General features: G+C 44.0%; 2 protein-coding genes across 3 annotated transcripts; both read left to right on the forward strand.

Moving 5' to 3' along the window:
* The first annotated feature begins 56 nt into the window (after positions 1–56).
* kif11 (kinesin family member 11) lies at positions 57–11,516 on the forward strand. Of its 2 annotated transcripts, none has more exons than XM_084375113.1 (27): positions 57–221; positions 410–518; positions 1,907–2,036; positions 2,265–2,362; positions 2,477–2,555; positions 2,654–2,839; positions 3,199–3,323; positions 3,439–3,529; positions 3,719–3,864; positions 4,096–4,192; positions 4,315–4,410; positions 4,515–4,603; positions 5,760–5,847; positions 6,374–6,447; positions 7,245–7,359; positions 7,735–7,806; positions 8,435–8,570; positions 8,761–8,933; positions 9,019–9,144; positions 9,229–9,384; positions 9,537–9,676; positions 9,802–9,962; positions 10,049–10,167; positions 10,270–10,492; positions 10,578–10,747; positions 10,934–11,044; positions 11,228–11,516. In XM_084375113.1, exons 2-27 carry the CDS (start codon positions 445–447, stop codon positions 11,339–11,341), a joined length of 3,189 nt encoding a protein of 1,062 aa, XP_084231239.1. In that variant the 5' UTR covers positions 57–221; positions 410–444; the 3' UTR covers positions 11,342–11,516. The 2 variants fall into 2 exon arrangements, with proteins under 2 accessions (XP_084231239.1, XP_084231240.1); XM_084375114.1 differs by having other exon boundaries at positions 11,231–11,516.
* A 1,877-nt stretch (positions 11,517–13,393) lies between these two features.
* Positions 13,394–15,690, forward strand: LOC311270957 (CD48 antigen-like). The gene has a single exon (XM_084376245.1). The coding sequence runs from the start codon at positions 13,524–13,526 to the stop codon at positions 14,433–14,435; it is 912 nt and encodes a 303-aa protein (XP_084232371.1). The 5' UTR covers positions 13,394–13,523; the 3' UTR covers positions 14,436–15,690.
* The last annotated feature ends 8 nt before the right edge of the window (positions 15,691–15,698 follow it).

Here is a 15,698-nt window from a genome sequence, read left to right on the forward strand (position 1 = left end):
CCGTTACTCTCCTGTTATTGGTTGAGTGGAATTTAAAAGTACTGTTTGAAATGTTCCCAGTCGGAGGTTTTAGAGCGCCAGAGAGAGACTGTGGAAACAGACTGTTGTCGGAGGAGGAGCAACACGATACATATATAACTTATAATTTATATTAGTGCTGGAAACTATAAGCGGATAATTCATAGAAGAGGAGGAGAAGAAGAAGTGTTCACCGTCATCCGGTAAGTTACTTTGGAGTAGCGCCAGGTCATTTTTAGCTAGCGCTAACTTACCGAACATGCTAACTGTACACCTCTCGCTGGACACATTGCTCTCATAGCTTTAGCAGCTGTGCCCCCTGAAGGATTGTTGTTTTGTTTGTGTGCTAATTTAAAGTCTGTACTTGAGCTAACTGACACGTTGTCTTCAGAGCACCAGAGCAGAGGAGGACAGCTCTCTGCAGCCATGGCTTCTCACAACCTGAGCGGAGTGAAGCGGGAGGAGAAGGGGAGAAACATCCAGGTGGTTGTCAGATGCAGGTACGGAGAGAAAACCCCTCTTTCATTTATGTTTCTGGGGTTAAAAACTTACTTCACAAGCTGACAGTCAGAGTTTAAACCTGCTAAACTATGGTGAAATGTGGCAGACATGTTTATGAGCTGAATCAAAGGACTGACATGATGGTGTCCTAAAACTGTATAATCAACATGTTTACTGTAATATTTTGCTTGAAATTGTATCAGAATATCCCTCTAAAAATGGTTGCACTGGTATGAGGTTTGCACTGAAAGATAAGCATCAAACACAATTAAATCCGTCCCAATCACTTTATTATAATGTCTCAAAATCATAAGTCCTGACACATATGAAACTTGATATAAACCTGTAATATATACATGTTTAATAACAGTAATAAAGTAGAACTCAAAAGCACAGATAAGAAAACGTACACAGTATGATAACGGTCAACTTTCACACCACGGTTCGCTTTAAAACCGTTAGTCTAACCTCATATTTTGGGAAGCAGACAGTGAAACTGAGGCAGCATTATTTCTAGTCCCATTTTGTGTCATGTGATAAAGTAAAGTCAAGTCACAGTGTTTCACAAAACACCCTGAAGGCTCTTTAACACCTACTGATGTTTTAAAGGTATAAACATATTTTAAGGGCTGCAATTATTATTATTTCTGGTTGATTAATTGATTATTTGGTCGATAAAAGTCCAAGATGACATCCTCAAATGTCTTTTTTGTTTGTTTTCTGTCCACAACCCAAAAATACTTAGTTTAATGTCACAGAGGAGGAAATTGCGTAGCTTTTTAAAAACGTATTTTCTGTTGGATGGAGTTAAAAACTGCTGAAAATCAAGCAGGAACACATCTTACTTCCGTTTACCGTCTTTGTTTGGATTAGGGAATAAAAGTCATGTTAATATATCTAATCACAATATCTGTTTGTCATCCAGACGACTAGTCTCTGACAGACTCGGGGATCGTCTTCAGACTAGTGGTTTGTTAAATGACCTGAAGGGTTTTCTTGAGACATAAACTGAGGCTTCATTATTTTGTTCTTTTAACGAAACCTTTTGGGATTAAAGCTTTAAATCCCAGCTGTTAGTCTGAGATCTGTAGTTGGATTTTAATGAAAGAAGTCTGACAGCAGCAGAGGCCGTGCTTCAGTGTATTGCTGTTGATTGGATGTGTTGTGGTCACTCGGTGGTTAAAGTCTGCAGTTCTGCTGTCTGTCTGTATCTCAGTTAAATGTTTTGCAGAGAGGGTGTTATGACATGTTTTCTGCATTGCTTGTTTGTCTGAGCCTTCATACATAATGTACATTATTGTTGAATGTTTTTGGCTGTGGTTGATGATCCCTCACAGTTGTGGCGATGATGAGTTGTTGTCAATCAGAGGTGTCTCTTTGTTTTCAGGCCTTTCAACACGATGGAGCGCAAGTCCTCCTACGGGGTCATCGACTGCGATTCAAACAGGAAGGAGGTGATGGTGAAGACGGGAGGAGTGAACGACAAAGCCTCACGAAAGACCTACACGTTCGACATGGTGAGTGGGTGCAGACGCTGTGTTGCTGATCCTAAAGATCTTTATCGCCGCTGATCCGGGTGAATTTTAATGGATCTGCAACGGAAATATAAGAATTATTGATCTTTAATTGAGGAGATTCACATGTTACAACAGCTCAAGAGTCCAAAGAGAGTCGGAGAGGAAAAGTGAGAATATTAGACGTGCACTGGAGGTTAATTGTCGCCGTCTCATGTATTTTCCCTGCAGGTGTTCGGTCCAGCTGCCAAACAGATTGAAGTGTACAGGAACGTCGTGTGTCCCATTCTGGATGAAGTCATTATGGGATACAACTGCACTGTTTTTGCGTAAGTGTTCCCTTAAATGTCATGTTGTTCTGCTCTGAACTGTGCAGAAACATTGTGATGAACGAACATGATAAAACAACAAGTGATCATTAACAACTTATCCTTTCTGTGCAGCTACGGTCAGACAGGAACAGGAAAGACGTTCACCATGGAGGGAGAGAGAAGTCCGAACGAGCAGTTCACCTGGGAGGAGGTGAGTCTGTTTTAAAGGGAACAAAGATGTAATGAAAATCTCTCTCGGGCACTAACAGATCTGTATTCAGCAGAAACTGAACTGAACTTTGTTTTTAGGACCCTCTGGCTGGAATCATCCCCAGAACGCTGCACCAGATCTTTGAGAAGCTCTCTGAGAACGGCACTGAGTTCTCAGTCAAAGTCTCCCTGCTGGAGATCTACAACGAGGAGCTGTTCGACCTGCTCAGCCCCACCGAGGACGTCAACGAGCGGCTGCAGCTCTTCGACGACCCTCGAAACAAGGTGACCGTTTAAGAAATGTGGACGTGGCTTCTTTTATTGCTTCGGCCTCAAGGAAAACATTTTGGGAAGGTTTTCTTTTCTTACACAGCTAATCTAAATGAGCTATTTAGCCTATTTTACATTAAAGACATTAAAAAATGCTTCCAAAACTATTCTTTTAATCGATCGCTGTGGCGTGTTTGACTACTGGGAAGGATCAGAACCTCATCAAGCTTATTAATGCAATTACACGTCAATAAAAATATTCCCCAGCACATCGAGTCTACCTCTGTCGTATAAAACATGCTGTCCTGCATAAGACATTTTGTTTGTTTCATCTTGTGTGTCTTCCGTTCCGACTGCCGTGTCGTGTGTTGCAGCGAGGTGTGGTGGTCAAGGGTCTGGAGGAGGTGACGGTTCACAACAAAGATGAAGTTTATCAGATCCTGGAGAGAGGATCAGCCAAGAGGAGGACAGCCTCCACGCTCATGAACGCCTACTCCAGGTAAACTGTCCTCCGGCGAGCGATCGTCCTTCTGGATGATTCCTGTTTCATTCACAACTTTCTGTGTCAGACCTGCGTTTGGTTTGTTGACCGTTTCCCTCTCGTGTCTCTGAAGTCGCTCCCACTCCGTCTTCTCGGTCACCATCCACATGAAGGAGATCACTCTGGACGGAGAGGAGCTGGTGAAGATCGGCAAACTCAATCTGGTAATTATTCTTCATGTTGAATATGAGGGAAAACTGTACATAATTACACAAGTAATTAATGTACCTGTGATGGAGTAAGTGTCGAGTACAAGTGGAAAATAAAAAATTGATTGCAGAACAGAAGTAAAACTAGTAAGACATCACCTCCAGCTTTCACTGCAGTAACACAGTGTCACCTTCCTCCTCCAGGTGGATCTTGCCGGCAGTGAGAACATCGGGCGTTCAGGCGCGGTGGACAAGCGAGCTCGCGAGGCGGGAAACATCAACCAGTCTCTGCTGACACTGGGCAGAGTCATCACCGCTCTGGTGGAGAAGCGGCCTCACGTCCCGTACAGGTAGAGACACGAAAGCCAAAAACATCACATGCAGGAAAACCTGGCTGTTTTTAGAAAATCCTGAGATGTGTCGAAGAAAGAAATTAGACATTTTTTGGAAAAGTGTTTTCCTGCCCAGAGTTGGATGAGAAGGTTTTATGCGTTTGTGTGTCTACAAAGTACAAAGCGACCCACAACTTGTTTCTCCACCTTGATTTTTCTCATCATCCTGCGAATGATCTCTTCCCACAGAGAGTCCAAGCTGACCAGAATCCTGCAGGACTCGCTGGGAGGACGAACAAAAACCTCCATCATCGCCACCGTGTCACCGTCCTCCAGCAACCTGGAGGTACGTCCTGTTGTCACAGCTGTTGTGTTGCTCTGAGATGTTACGTTTCTATTCTTTTTAAACCTGTTTAAGTTTTCCTCCTCTTCATGCTCATGGTTGTGATTTGATCTCCGTCTCTGCAGGAGACTCTGAGCACGCTGGAGTACGCCAGCCGAGCCAAGAACATCATGAACAAACCTGAAGTCAACCAGAAGCTCACCAAGAGGACGCTCATCAAGGTAGAAGAGTTTCACACGCAAGATTTTATTCTCACTCTTCAGGATCAATTAAAAGGTTTTGTATCAGAGCAGCTCATGATTGATTTGTGTTTGCGTCCTCTCAGGAATACACGGAGGAGATCGAGCGTCTGAAGCGCGACCTGGCCGCCACTCGAGACAAGAACGGAGTTTATCTGTCTGCAGAAAACTACGAGTACGTCACACAAGTTTATTTCATCCTTTTCAACTGTAAAACACCTGGTTCATCACCAAACTCATGTAGAAGTCTCCTAGATTTTATAACAGGAGGTCTCAAATCAATAAGTTTAGGATGAAGCTTCAACTACAGAACTACTTTCTTTTTATCTGTAAACGCCATCAAATGTTTTATTTTGTTCAACCAACAGTCAAAAAGTAAAAGATGCTCGATTGTCAGTGAGGGAAAGGTAGAAAATCTTCATGTTTATCAAGTTGAGTCCCACTATCCTCACACTGCGCCACCAGAGGGAGCTTAAGTCCATTTAAAAATGTATAATACAATCAACATACTGCAGAATTTAAAATAAGAATACTTGAACTAAAATGTGTTTATTCATTAACTGAAGGTCAAATAAAAAAAAACAAGCGTGTCTACAAACAGAAACTATCAGGAAAAGAATATTTCAAGCAGCTGAGTTAAAAATGAGGAACTGGCATTACGAGCACTGGTGGAACAGAAGCAGCATCACTGAAGCGTCAGCAGCTCCTGTTAACGTTGGCAGGAAACAGCTTTTTAAAGTAAACTTAACAGAGTCGGCCTGCGCTATTTTATTTTAATGTCTCTTATTAGTGGCACTTGGAGAGGCTGATATTTCATGAGGTGCTTCGTTGTTTTAAAAAGCCGTCTTCAAACTGCTTCTTTTGTCCAAAACCCCCAAAAACTCTTCATCTACTGTCGCGTTTAAGAAGCTGCAACCAGACGATGTTTCATATTTTCCTTTTTAAAAATGAATAATCGATTATCAAGATAGTTGGAGATTAATTTTTCTTTCGATCAACTAGTCAATAAATCGACTGATCAGCAGCTCTAATAATAAACAGACATATTATAACTGTGAGTGAGGAGTTTTATTAATTCAACAAAGAAGTGAAGGTATAATCATTCAGAACATTAATAAGATGTACGTTCACTTTTAGAGATGCTGGTTGTGTGTGATGATATGAACTGACGGGTGTGTGTGTGTGTGTGTGTGTGTGTGTGTGTGTGTGTGTGTGTGTGTGTGTGTGTGTGTGTGTGTGTGTGTGTGTGTGTGTGTGTGTGTGTGTGTCTGTGTGTGTGTGTGTCTGTGTGTGTGTGTGTCTGTGTGTCTGTGTGTGTGTGTGTGTGTCAGGAGTATGATGGGTCAGATCACCTCTCAGGAGGAGCAAACAACAGAGTGCACTGAGCGGATCGCTGCCATGGAGGAGGAGCTCAGGAAGGTACGGGTGGACTTTTCTTCTGTAGCAGGATGGAGTCACAACGAGGAAGTTTGAATGTAGTCTGAGAGTTTTTAAGTATTAAGACATAAGTAATTCGCCCATATGAAAACTGGGATTGGCTCCAGTGACCCCCGCCACCCCCTGAAAGGAGGGGATGAAGCGGTAACATCCCTGCGACCCTCACGGAAAAGTGGTTGATGAGATGAGAAGATATAAGTTAAATCAACAACAGTCAGTCTTCAGACAGTTCAACTGCAGCCATGTTGATGAATCATTTCAGTTAAATATTCACTGTTTTTTTACAGCAGCACAGAGGAAAGTAAAGATAAAGTAAAGATAAGCATCAATAAAAACAGAAACGTTGGTGAAACTATTTACGACGCAGCAGCTGCTGTTGAATTAATGATAAGTTACATTCAGCTGCTGGGTTTATTTTTGTGGAGGCGTCGGAGGAAAGAGAAAGTACGTTTCACTGTTATGATCTCCACCTGCAGCAGGTGTCCTCACCAGTGTTTCCTCTCTGCAGGTGACCGAGCTGTTCGAGGACAGTAAAACCAAACTGGAGCAGTGTGCCGTCGAGCTGGACGAGAAGCAGCAGAGGTGAGTCGTCCGTTACTGTACGACATGTCAGCAGAAAGATGACTTCACTGCACGTCACGTAGATGATTTTAAACAGGAATAAGGTTTAAATGTTTTCCTTCCTTTATATCAGAACAACCGCAACAGGAAACTGAGCTTAGCTTCATCGTTTTAACCTTTTAGATTTAGTAAATAAAGATGCAATCAGCTGTTTGAAGTGTTTGACAGTAAAGCTGCTGTGTGCTGACAGAATGGTCTGCAGAGAGCACGACACACCCGGCTGGTGTAGGTTATATTTACATTTTACACGACATGGACTAGATTTTCTTTCTGAATCCACCTGCTGAGTTTCAGGCTCACTGATGCGACCAATGAGAATTTCCAGTTGCACTTCACGGGCCCGGGTCCGACTGTTGTGGTTACACATGCGGCCAAAACCTGAATCTTAGTTTCCATGAATCGTGAAATCCGGTTTGCAGGTTTCAGTGATCCTCGGTTAATTTAATGGATTAGAGAGAAGATGACTTTTCAAAACATGATGCCGCCTACTATACAAGATTATTGTGGAATAATTTTAAGATTGAGTTATCCTTTGAGGATCTATGAAGATAAATTCAACCTAATTTGGAACAAATGGGTCGAGTTGAGTGTCAGATGGGCGCATGTAAGTTAAGTTAGTTAAACCTGTTGAAGAGGATGATGATTTGTATCCTGCAAGTAAAACCAGAGGACTGAAAGTTCTCCTGAGGCCCAAAAGTACTTCAGTACAGTGCTCCAGTAATTGTACTTAGTTACATCTCCTCCACTGTTGATTTCAGGCTGGAGGAGACGAGTCAGGACCTGCAGCAGACCAAAGAGAAGCTGAGTCAGGAGGAGTTCATCAGCTCGGAGCTCAGCTCGGTCCAGACGACCCTGTACAGCACCGCAGGACAGGTACAAACACACACCGGGCCTGTCAGTGTGTTTATGTTCTGACGTGTCATTCACTATATTTAGGTGTTGTTGGGTTAAATTTGCTTTCTTCCTTCTTTTTCTGCCAGCTGTTCCTCTTTTCTCTTCGTGTACTTTCCATATTATTAATAGTTTCTCTAATGATGCTGTAACTTCCTGTTTTGGCTCTTTTTGACCAAACTTCCTTTTTCTCTGGTTTGTACTTAGATTTTCAGAAATAAATCAAACATTTACACGTCAGAGTGACGATCACATTAATGCGACTCTTTAGTTCTTTGTTTCTGATGAGAATTTAAAATGCTGGTTCATATTTTTTGACCTGTTGCTGAGAATTGTGTTTTGTGTTTCCTCGTCCAGCTGCTGAGCACAGCAGATGTCAGCACCAGTGATGTGTCGGGTCTCCATGACAAGCTGGACCGGAAGAAAAAGGTCATTTTTACAAACGTCAAGTTAAAATCATGTGACTCCTCATTTTGTATTTTTCAGACGAAAAACAGTTTCCTGCTTCCTAATTTATTTCTTATCTGATAAATGCTCTGACTCAAAGCGGCGCTCTTCGCTCAAGAGGAGATGTGTAGAATATTTCTGAGATTAATTGATTTATCTTTAAGAACATGAGAGGACTCGGTGTAGGAGAAGACCGAAGGCCGGCACTCCTGCACACTGCAATTAAGTTTAATGACGACAACATTTCGGTACTCAGACCTTCATCAGGTTATCTTGATGCATAAATAATAACCTGATAATAAAGTGGACAGTGTGTGGGAGTCTTTGTTCAGGGTGGCAAGATATTTATGATAAGCATCATATAAAACAGTGAGATATTAATGTCGTGTCAGTAACACGCATCTGTTAAAATCCTCTCAGTAATCCAGCGAAGATGTTCGACCTTGTGCATCTTGAGTTCATCACTAGTAATCAAGTAGTTGATGTAAGCGTTTCACTCGCTCGGCTTCCCTACACGCGTGTGTTGATGGTGATTTATTCGCCAAATGGAGACGAAGCACACAGTAGAAACAGTGAATCCGGACTAACGCACACGTGTTTGAATTTGCAGGTGGAGCAGCACAACAGTCAGATCCAACAGAGTTTTGCTCAGCGGATGGACGGAGCGTTCAGCGACATGCAGTGCCGCGTTCAGCAGCAAGGAACCAAACACCACGACATGCTGAGCAGCTACTCACAGGCCGTCGGTAAGTCCACGGCCCGATGAGGATCCAGCTTTAATGGCAGTCTGGTCCAGAGAGAGGGAGAGGAGGCAGTTAGGACCAAGTTATTGTTGCAGAACTTGCACATTAAAGATTTGTGATAACTGAACATTTAGGATTTATTTAGATAAGCAAAAGTGTTTAACTCTGTAATTCTGTCCTTTCTCCTGGACAGACGGTTTGCTCGTGATGAACGAGGCGGCGCTGAAGGGAGCTCTGACCTCCGTGGAGTCCCTGGCAGGTGGAGTCGGGCAGCTGGTGGCCGAGGGCGTCGCTCGCTGTCGAGACAAAGTGCAGCAGCAGGAGGCGCTGTGTCTGCAGGACAAGGAGAGCATGCTGCAGCTGCTGGTGAGGACGGGACGACCTCTGGATCTGTTAATGTGGCCTAAAGGAAACGTATATTTGACGCCTGTCTTTGATTTTGTGTTTGTAGGAGGAGCATCGGCAGGACATGGAGGAGGTCCTGGTGGCTCGGACTCTGATGGGTCTGTCAGCCGTCAAGGAGCTCAACGACAGTCTGAGAGCCGCCGTGGAGACGCAGCGAGCTCTGGCCGACAAGGTCGGTCGTCTTTGTGATCGGTCTTCTTTCACCTCTGCCAAACGTCTTCACCATCCTCATCATTGTGATGGTTTTCTCTCTCAGGTGGAGGCGATGAAGGAGGTGGGTGTATTCTTCAGTGGCTTGGTTCAGGAGCTGTCCGGGCTGAGGGAGGCCGCCGTGACGGGCCTGAGCTCACTGCAGGCTGAACAGGACGAGCTGGAGGACAAGATCAGACAAGCTCAGGAGAGACACCAGACGGTAAGAGACGTGAAGCAGACTGAGCTGGTGAACTCATCTTTTTCTCTCAGTCCACCTCAAAAGACATTTTTCTCACCTGCAGCTTTTCCAAAATGCTTTCCAGGAGTTTTTGTAGCTTACTGAACCAACACCACTGTGTTTCCTTCTGTCAGGGTATGAAGCAGACCATCCAGTGCCTGCAGGACCAGCTCAACCTGCTGTCCATGGAGGCTGAGAAGGACTTCACTGACCTGCGCTCTGCCTCCAGATCTCTACAGAAACCTCTGCAGACCCTGCAGGAGAACATCAGCAGGTGAGTCTGAGTGAAACATTTGACCTGCAAACACAAGTTAAAGACCGACATCATCAGTCTAGAAAAGAAAATCTAGAAAAGGAGGTTTTAGATTCATCAAATCATCTTTTCTTGTGTCTGTGCAGCGGCTGCAGTTCAGTCGAGCGTCAGGCCTCGGCCCAGGCGGACCTCCTCTCCTCCACCTCCTCCTCTCTGGCCTCCTCTCTGCGTCAGACCGCTGACGAGAGCCGACAGACGCTAGAGGAGATGACGGGCTGCTGCGCTCACCTCCACAGCTCAGTGTCCGGTAACAAACTCATCACGCCTTCAGTTATCATTCAAACCGTAAACACGTGAGTACAGGACATTATTAATGTCGATTTGTGACTGCAGGTCTGGTTGAACGTGACCTCCAGTGGAGCTCCAGAGTCAGGGAGCACGCAGAGACTCAAGCCCAGGAACACCTCTCGCTGATGGGGACGATTTCAACCGAAGTTCAGACGCTTCATCAGGTAAAAAAGACCTCCGTTTATCTTTTGAGTTTTATTCGTATCTGCAGGTTTTTCAGGTTTAATTATTCTAAACTTAACTTTAATCCTTCATCTCTTTTCCAGAACGTCCAGACGCGCTGCACTGAACACCTCCGAGCGACCGAGCAGGAGCTGTCCGGTCGGCAGGAGGAGGTGAAGCAGTCTCTGGCGGCTGTACAGGATCAGACCGCCGTGAACCGGACGGTCCTGGAACAACAGCAGGCAGAGCTCCAGGACCACATGGAGACGTGTCAACAGCTGGTCCACGGCTTCCTGCAGGAGGAGCTGCAGCAGGACGTTCCCACCGGTACACACGATTTAACCTCCCTGTCCGGTTCTGTTCGTATTTGTTGGGTTCAGATGTTAATACTCGGCTCTGTTGCTGCCTTCAGGTGCGACTCCTCAGCGGCGAGAGTTTGTGTATCCGAGGAAGCTGATGAAGTTGCAGAGCCGCAGCGAGCTGCTGGAGAGCTTGAGGAGGCAGCAGGAGGAGCTGCACGCCGCCATGGACGAGGATGAACTGGAGGAGGAGGAGGAGGACAAACACAGCCAGGTCGACCACGTACGTTCACTTTTAGTTCTTTATTTTTCTCCTGGAGGCAGCGACAGACTCAGATCTGTCAGTTACTTGTGTCTACTGTTGGTTTACTCCCTGTGCTCTCCATCATTTACACCACTGATATAATATTTATGAAACCCTTGCTAATCTCTGCTCCTTCTCCACTTCGCTCCTCCGCATTGTGTCCAGGACTCTCTGGAGGAAGAGCTGAGCACTTGCAACGAAAGCGTGGCCACAGAGCCGTCCTTCATCGACGAGAACCTCGTCTTCAACGAGAGCAAACGCGTTCCCTTCTTCAAGGTGAGCAACGACGGATATATTCAACTTGGTTTACTTTCTTGAAACGTCCAGAAATTTAACACGAGGAGTCAGCCAGCTCTCCAGTTGTTCTGCTGAATGAGCTCAGCGGACACGGGGCCTCCCACAGGACGGTTCACCCAGCTGTTAAAATGAATCTGCATTTTTGTCATTTGTCTTTCCCAGAAGAAGAAGGGCGGTAAGAAGGAGACGAAGATCCCTGCCAGGCCCAAAGCATCAGATAACGAAGCTGCGTCCACGCCTCAGAAGTCCAGACTCCCACTCCGCTGTCAGAACTAAAACTGTTTTAATCTCCTTTTTAAACTGTTGTTGTTTAACTCTGTCATACTTTTAATAATCGTGTCCTCTAAGTGTTGGGATGTTGTTTCATGAGCTGTCACTTGTTGTAGTATCAGAACTGTCTTGATATTTTCAAGTTGCTTGTAAAATTAAAGAGATTTATACTTGTTTTATACTTTAATTAGTTGTTATTACTTCCAGTAGAAGAATAAAGTGATGGGCACTTAAATGAGGAACTAAGTTTTGGTGAAGCAACAGGATCCGCCCCAGTACCGAGCCTCCACACTTCTATGGGGCAAAGTTTTTTGGGGAACAAGCTGTTCAGGCGCTCTGCAGCGAGTAAAACAACTGATGGAACGTATTTCTAGATGATTCAAGTAGTGACGTTCAATAACTTCTGCTCCAAATGTCTGAAACAAGTAGCTCTGACACAGCTTTGTGTTCGGTGTGTGAATTTGATTCAGTTCATATCTTTGCAGTGATATAGCTCCAGCACCTCGCTCTCGAGTGTTTGTAGATCAGGTGGGAAAGACCGTTAGATATTTATATCTGTCGCTCTGCCTTTTAAAAAGGACAAGATGGAGATTTATTTTCTAAATGGAGCGTTTCAAAATTGAGCAGTTTCTCGATTTCATTTTAAATGCCAAGAAATATTTCTTGTAATCTTGAGAGGATGAAGGCAGCAACAAAAGAGTTGGGAAGTCATTCTTCCGGAAAGTGGGAGCAACATGGACGCCAAAAACAAGTTGTTTCTCTTAAACATGGGAACAGCTGCTTCCAGTGTTTGAGGAAAAGATACAATGACCATACAATTCATGACTTTGGTAAAAGTTTCTTATCATCAACACAATGTTTACTTTCATCATTTGTCAGCATCACAAAGGGCGTCCCCGGTGGAAGAAAGATGATGAAACTAAGCAACTTTTACTTCTGCACCTCTCCACCAGACTTGGGTTGAGCAGCTTCACTCCTCCAGCTGTGAAACACCTCGATTCATCCCCTGCACACACTAAAGCAGTTTTAATTATATGACTTGTTCCACCTGGATGGCTGGAATCAGACCTGATGAGAGGATTTAGCATTTTTATAACCAGTACAAAGTCCTTGCAGTACCTTTAAGTTGACAGAATGATTGTTTTCATGTAGATTGGGAGACACTTAATAATTGCAGATGCTCCTGAAGGGAACCTAACCCAATAGATGTGGCTGTAATTAATTTTAAAATAAAATCAATATAATTTTGGCTAGAAATAACACTCGTACATAGAGTCAAACCTACTGTTCAGTTTTAATAGACTTGTGTAATAAATGCATCTTTAGTTGTCGCACACAGTCGCAAATATTTGTTAATTAAAGTTTGTTTGCGTTGATTATATTCATATTCACGTCTGCTGTCATGACCTCTGCACTGATCCATGCAGGGTTTAACAACATATGTGTTGTATTATTGTTTTCCCTCAGCGTCTGTCTCTGTCACCACTGCAGCTCTCAGATGGGTGTAACTGTGTATACACCCTGTGTGACGTAGGTTTTAAACTATCACACACACACACACACACACACACACACAGGGGTGCTTTACTTTCGGTTTCGACTGGTGTTACGATGAATTCCGTCTCCCCAACAATTACGTTCCACTGGTGACACCCTCATGTTTGCCAACAGCTCTAACCGCCATTAAAACGACACCAAACAGTGTAATCTTCACCAGAATACTTAATGTCATTTCAGTTTTGTCCATCTTGTATTAAAGTATTTTATTATTTTCTGATTCCAACTTTATTAAAACAACTTTTTTTTCCGTTGGGACGTTAGCTAACGTTGCTATAGCTGGCTAACGTTACTGCCTTGACGCTTTGAGCGAAACGTGTACTTATTCGAGACCAGCGACAATGTCTACAATGTACAGGCTAAATGACTGGTAGTTAAATAATATGTAGTTGTGGCAGCGGGTTGATTTTTCTCATAATCTATTTTAAAATGTATCGAATATCCATCGGGCACTAATATGGACAACTAAATGTTCCTGGGTCCTCTTCGTTCAACCCGCTGCGTAGAAGCCAGGGCAGACCGAGAAGGCGGAAGAGAAGGGTGTTGCCTCCTTGCGAACGTGCGGTGAATATCGTCTTTTTTCACTGATATGAAGATCGATGTTCTCTCAGTCCCGTATTGATCCGTGAACATGGAGAAGCAGATCACCTTCTGGCTCGGCGCGGTTCTGCTGTGGGCGGCCCTGGACTGTTCTCAAGCCCAAGTTATACCGTCTTACTTCGTGGTTGGCGGTAACCTCGAGCTGCGGCCTACTGGAACCGGAGCCATCACCAACATCCTGTGGAAGTACAACGGTAACCTGCTGGCTGAATGGGTGAAGGGTGAGGTTGAGTTGACTTATTACGACAAATATGAAGGCCGCACAACCCTGGACCCAGTCTCTGGACGTCTGGAAGTCACAAACATGAACAAAGCTGATGAGGGTTCGTACACAGTGGAAATCAACAACAAGGTCCATGGGCAGAGCTATAATGTTAAAGCGATCAGCAAAGTGCCGAAGCCTTCAGTTGCGCTCAGAACGCTGACATGCAGCCATACTTTAGAGAGCTGCAGGCTGAGCTGTGATGACGAAAACAGTGAGTTTGTGAAAGCGGCTGAACCGATCGAGTACAGCTGGAAGATGGGAGATGAGGAGTGGAAGAAGATGGGGTATAACTTCACCATCACCAGTGATGAGACAAGACATGTCAAAACATTCTCCTGTCGGATGAAGAACCCGGTCAGCCAGGAAGACAGTGAACCATTTAATAACCCGAAGTACGAAGAGCCTGTGCACCCTGAGTCTGGGTCTGGGCTGATTGCAGGCATCATAGTTGGTGTGCTACTGGTACTTGTTGGGGTTGTGGTTGTGTTCGCATTGTTGAAGAAATTCAAGCCAGACCTCATCCCTCAGTGTGGAAGCAGCGCTGACCCGGAGTCGGGTAATAAAGGACATCAACTTGATCCTACTTCTACTTCACCTGGAGATCAGTCAAACAGCTCACCTGAGACTGAACCATTCAAAACACCTGTCCCACCAACAGACAACTCTGCATCTCAGTGAAGCTGTGGAGCTTGTCGTCTCATGTGAACATTATCAGATCTGTTCTCGGCGATTGCTGTCAGTTTTTTTGTTTTTGTTGCTTTTTTAATGTGTGTGTGTTTTGTATCAACGACTGTTACTGGCAGCGGAGTTGCAGGAGGAACAGCATGAAAAACGTGGTTATATTTTATTCGCGATGCACAGTGTGTGTGCTTTTCTTCCACCCAGCCGATAACCAATAATAACCTGCTTTTCATGACTGATGAGCTTCTTAACATTTTTGTATTCTAAAAAAGTAGTTGCTAAGAATGTCGTCTAAGAAAAACTGCAGCAACTTGAGGTCGTGAACAACAACAACAGTGTAGTTCCTCTGTAGAGGAGCATGCAGCCATGCACACAGCTGGAGGGTGTTATTGCTGCCTAAAGTCAATCGGAGCAATTTGGCTCCATTTATCTGCTATAATTGCACTGATACCAATATACAGCTGATTATATCAGAATCAGAATTCCTTTATTTGTCCCGCAAATGGGGGAAATTTCTTTGTCACAGCAGCCAAAGGACAGTAATTACAATGATTAATAATAAAAAGTAAAAAATAAACAATATAATAAGAAGACAAGAATTAGAATTGACTTGTATACACATAATATTTACAATATGAATTTTGCAATGCCGGGCTGGTAGTTGATTGTGCATCACTCTATTATTCGATACCACAGATATTTAGGTTGTTTCTAATGGAGCTGGGCGGTGTACATATGTAAATAAATCTGTGATGGTGAAGAAGGGAAGATGGATGAATGGCTAGATGTCTCTCACTGTCCTTTTGTGTCCATTTAGCAACATTTCAGCAGCAATCTCACAGTATTATGACAATCTAATATGATCCAAACGAAATACTAAAAGTGCGAAATATCAAATTACCGGCCGGCTTCGAGAAAACAGTGCATGTGTTTGTTTCTGCTGATCCATGATGAGCTGGGCTGTCTGCCAGGCGTATGCATGAGGAACTGTTGGACAGACGCTCAGTGTTTATGAACTCGCTGAGGAGAGACATTATTTTAGCCTGTGTTTGAAATGTGTGTGTATAAGAGGCCGGTGAATGTACTCTGTGAATATTATATCAAACATGCTTCTGTGAAAGGTTTCTACTGGTGACTTCCAGTGTTCTGTCAATCAGTCCACATTTGACTCCATCAGTCCTGATCAGAAACAAAACAATGTGCTTCAAATCTTATTGTTTTTTATCTACTGGCTTCTATGATTGCTCTTTTTTTTTAAAT

Source organism: Pagrus pagrus, assembly GCF_965226575.1.
Source record: "Pagrus pagrus genome assembly, chromosome: 15".
Lineage (NCBI taxonomy): Eukaryota > Metazoa > Chordata > Actinopteri > Spariformes > Sparidae > Pagrus > Pagrus pagrus.

Coding starts and splice junctions, on each gene's coding strand:
- kif11 (XM_084375113.1), top strand. CDS start 445: ATGGCTTCTCACAACCTGAGCGGAGTGAAGCGGGAGGAGAAGGGGAGA. Junction 4,411..4,514: donor CCAAGAGGACGCTCATCAAG/GTAGAAGAGTTT, acceptor GCGTCCTCTCAG/GAATACACGGAGGAGATCGA. Junction 8,934..9,018: donor AGAGCATGCTGCAGCTGCTG/GTGAGGACGGGA, acceptor TTGTGTTTGTAG/GAGGAGCATCGGCAGGACAT.
- LOC311270957 (XM_084376245.1), top strand. CDS start 13,524: ATGGAGAAGCAGATCACCTTCTGGCTCGGCGCGGTTCTGCTGTGGGCG.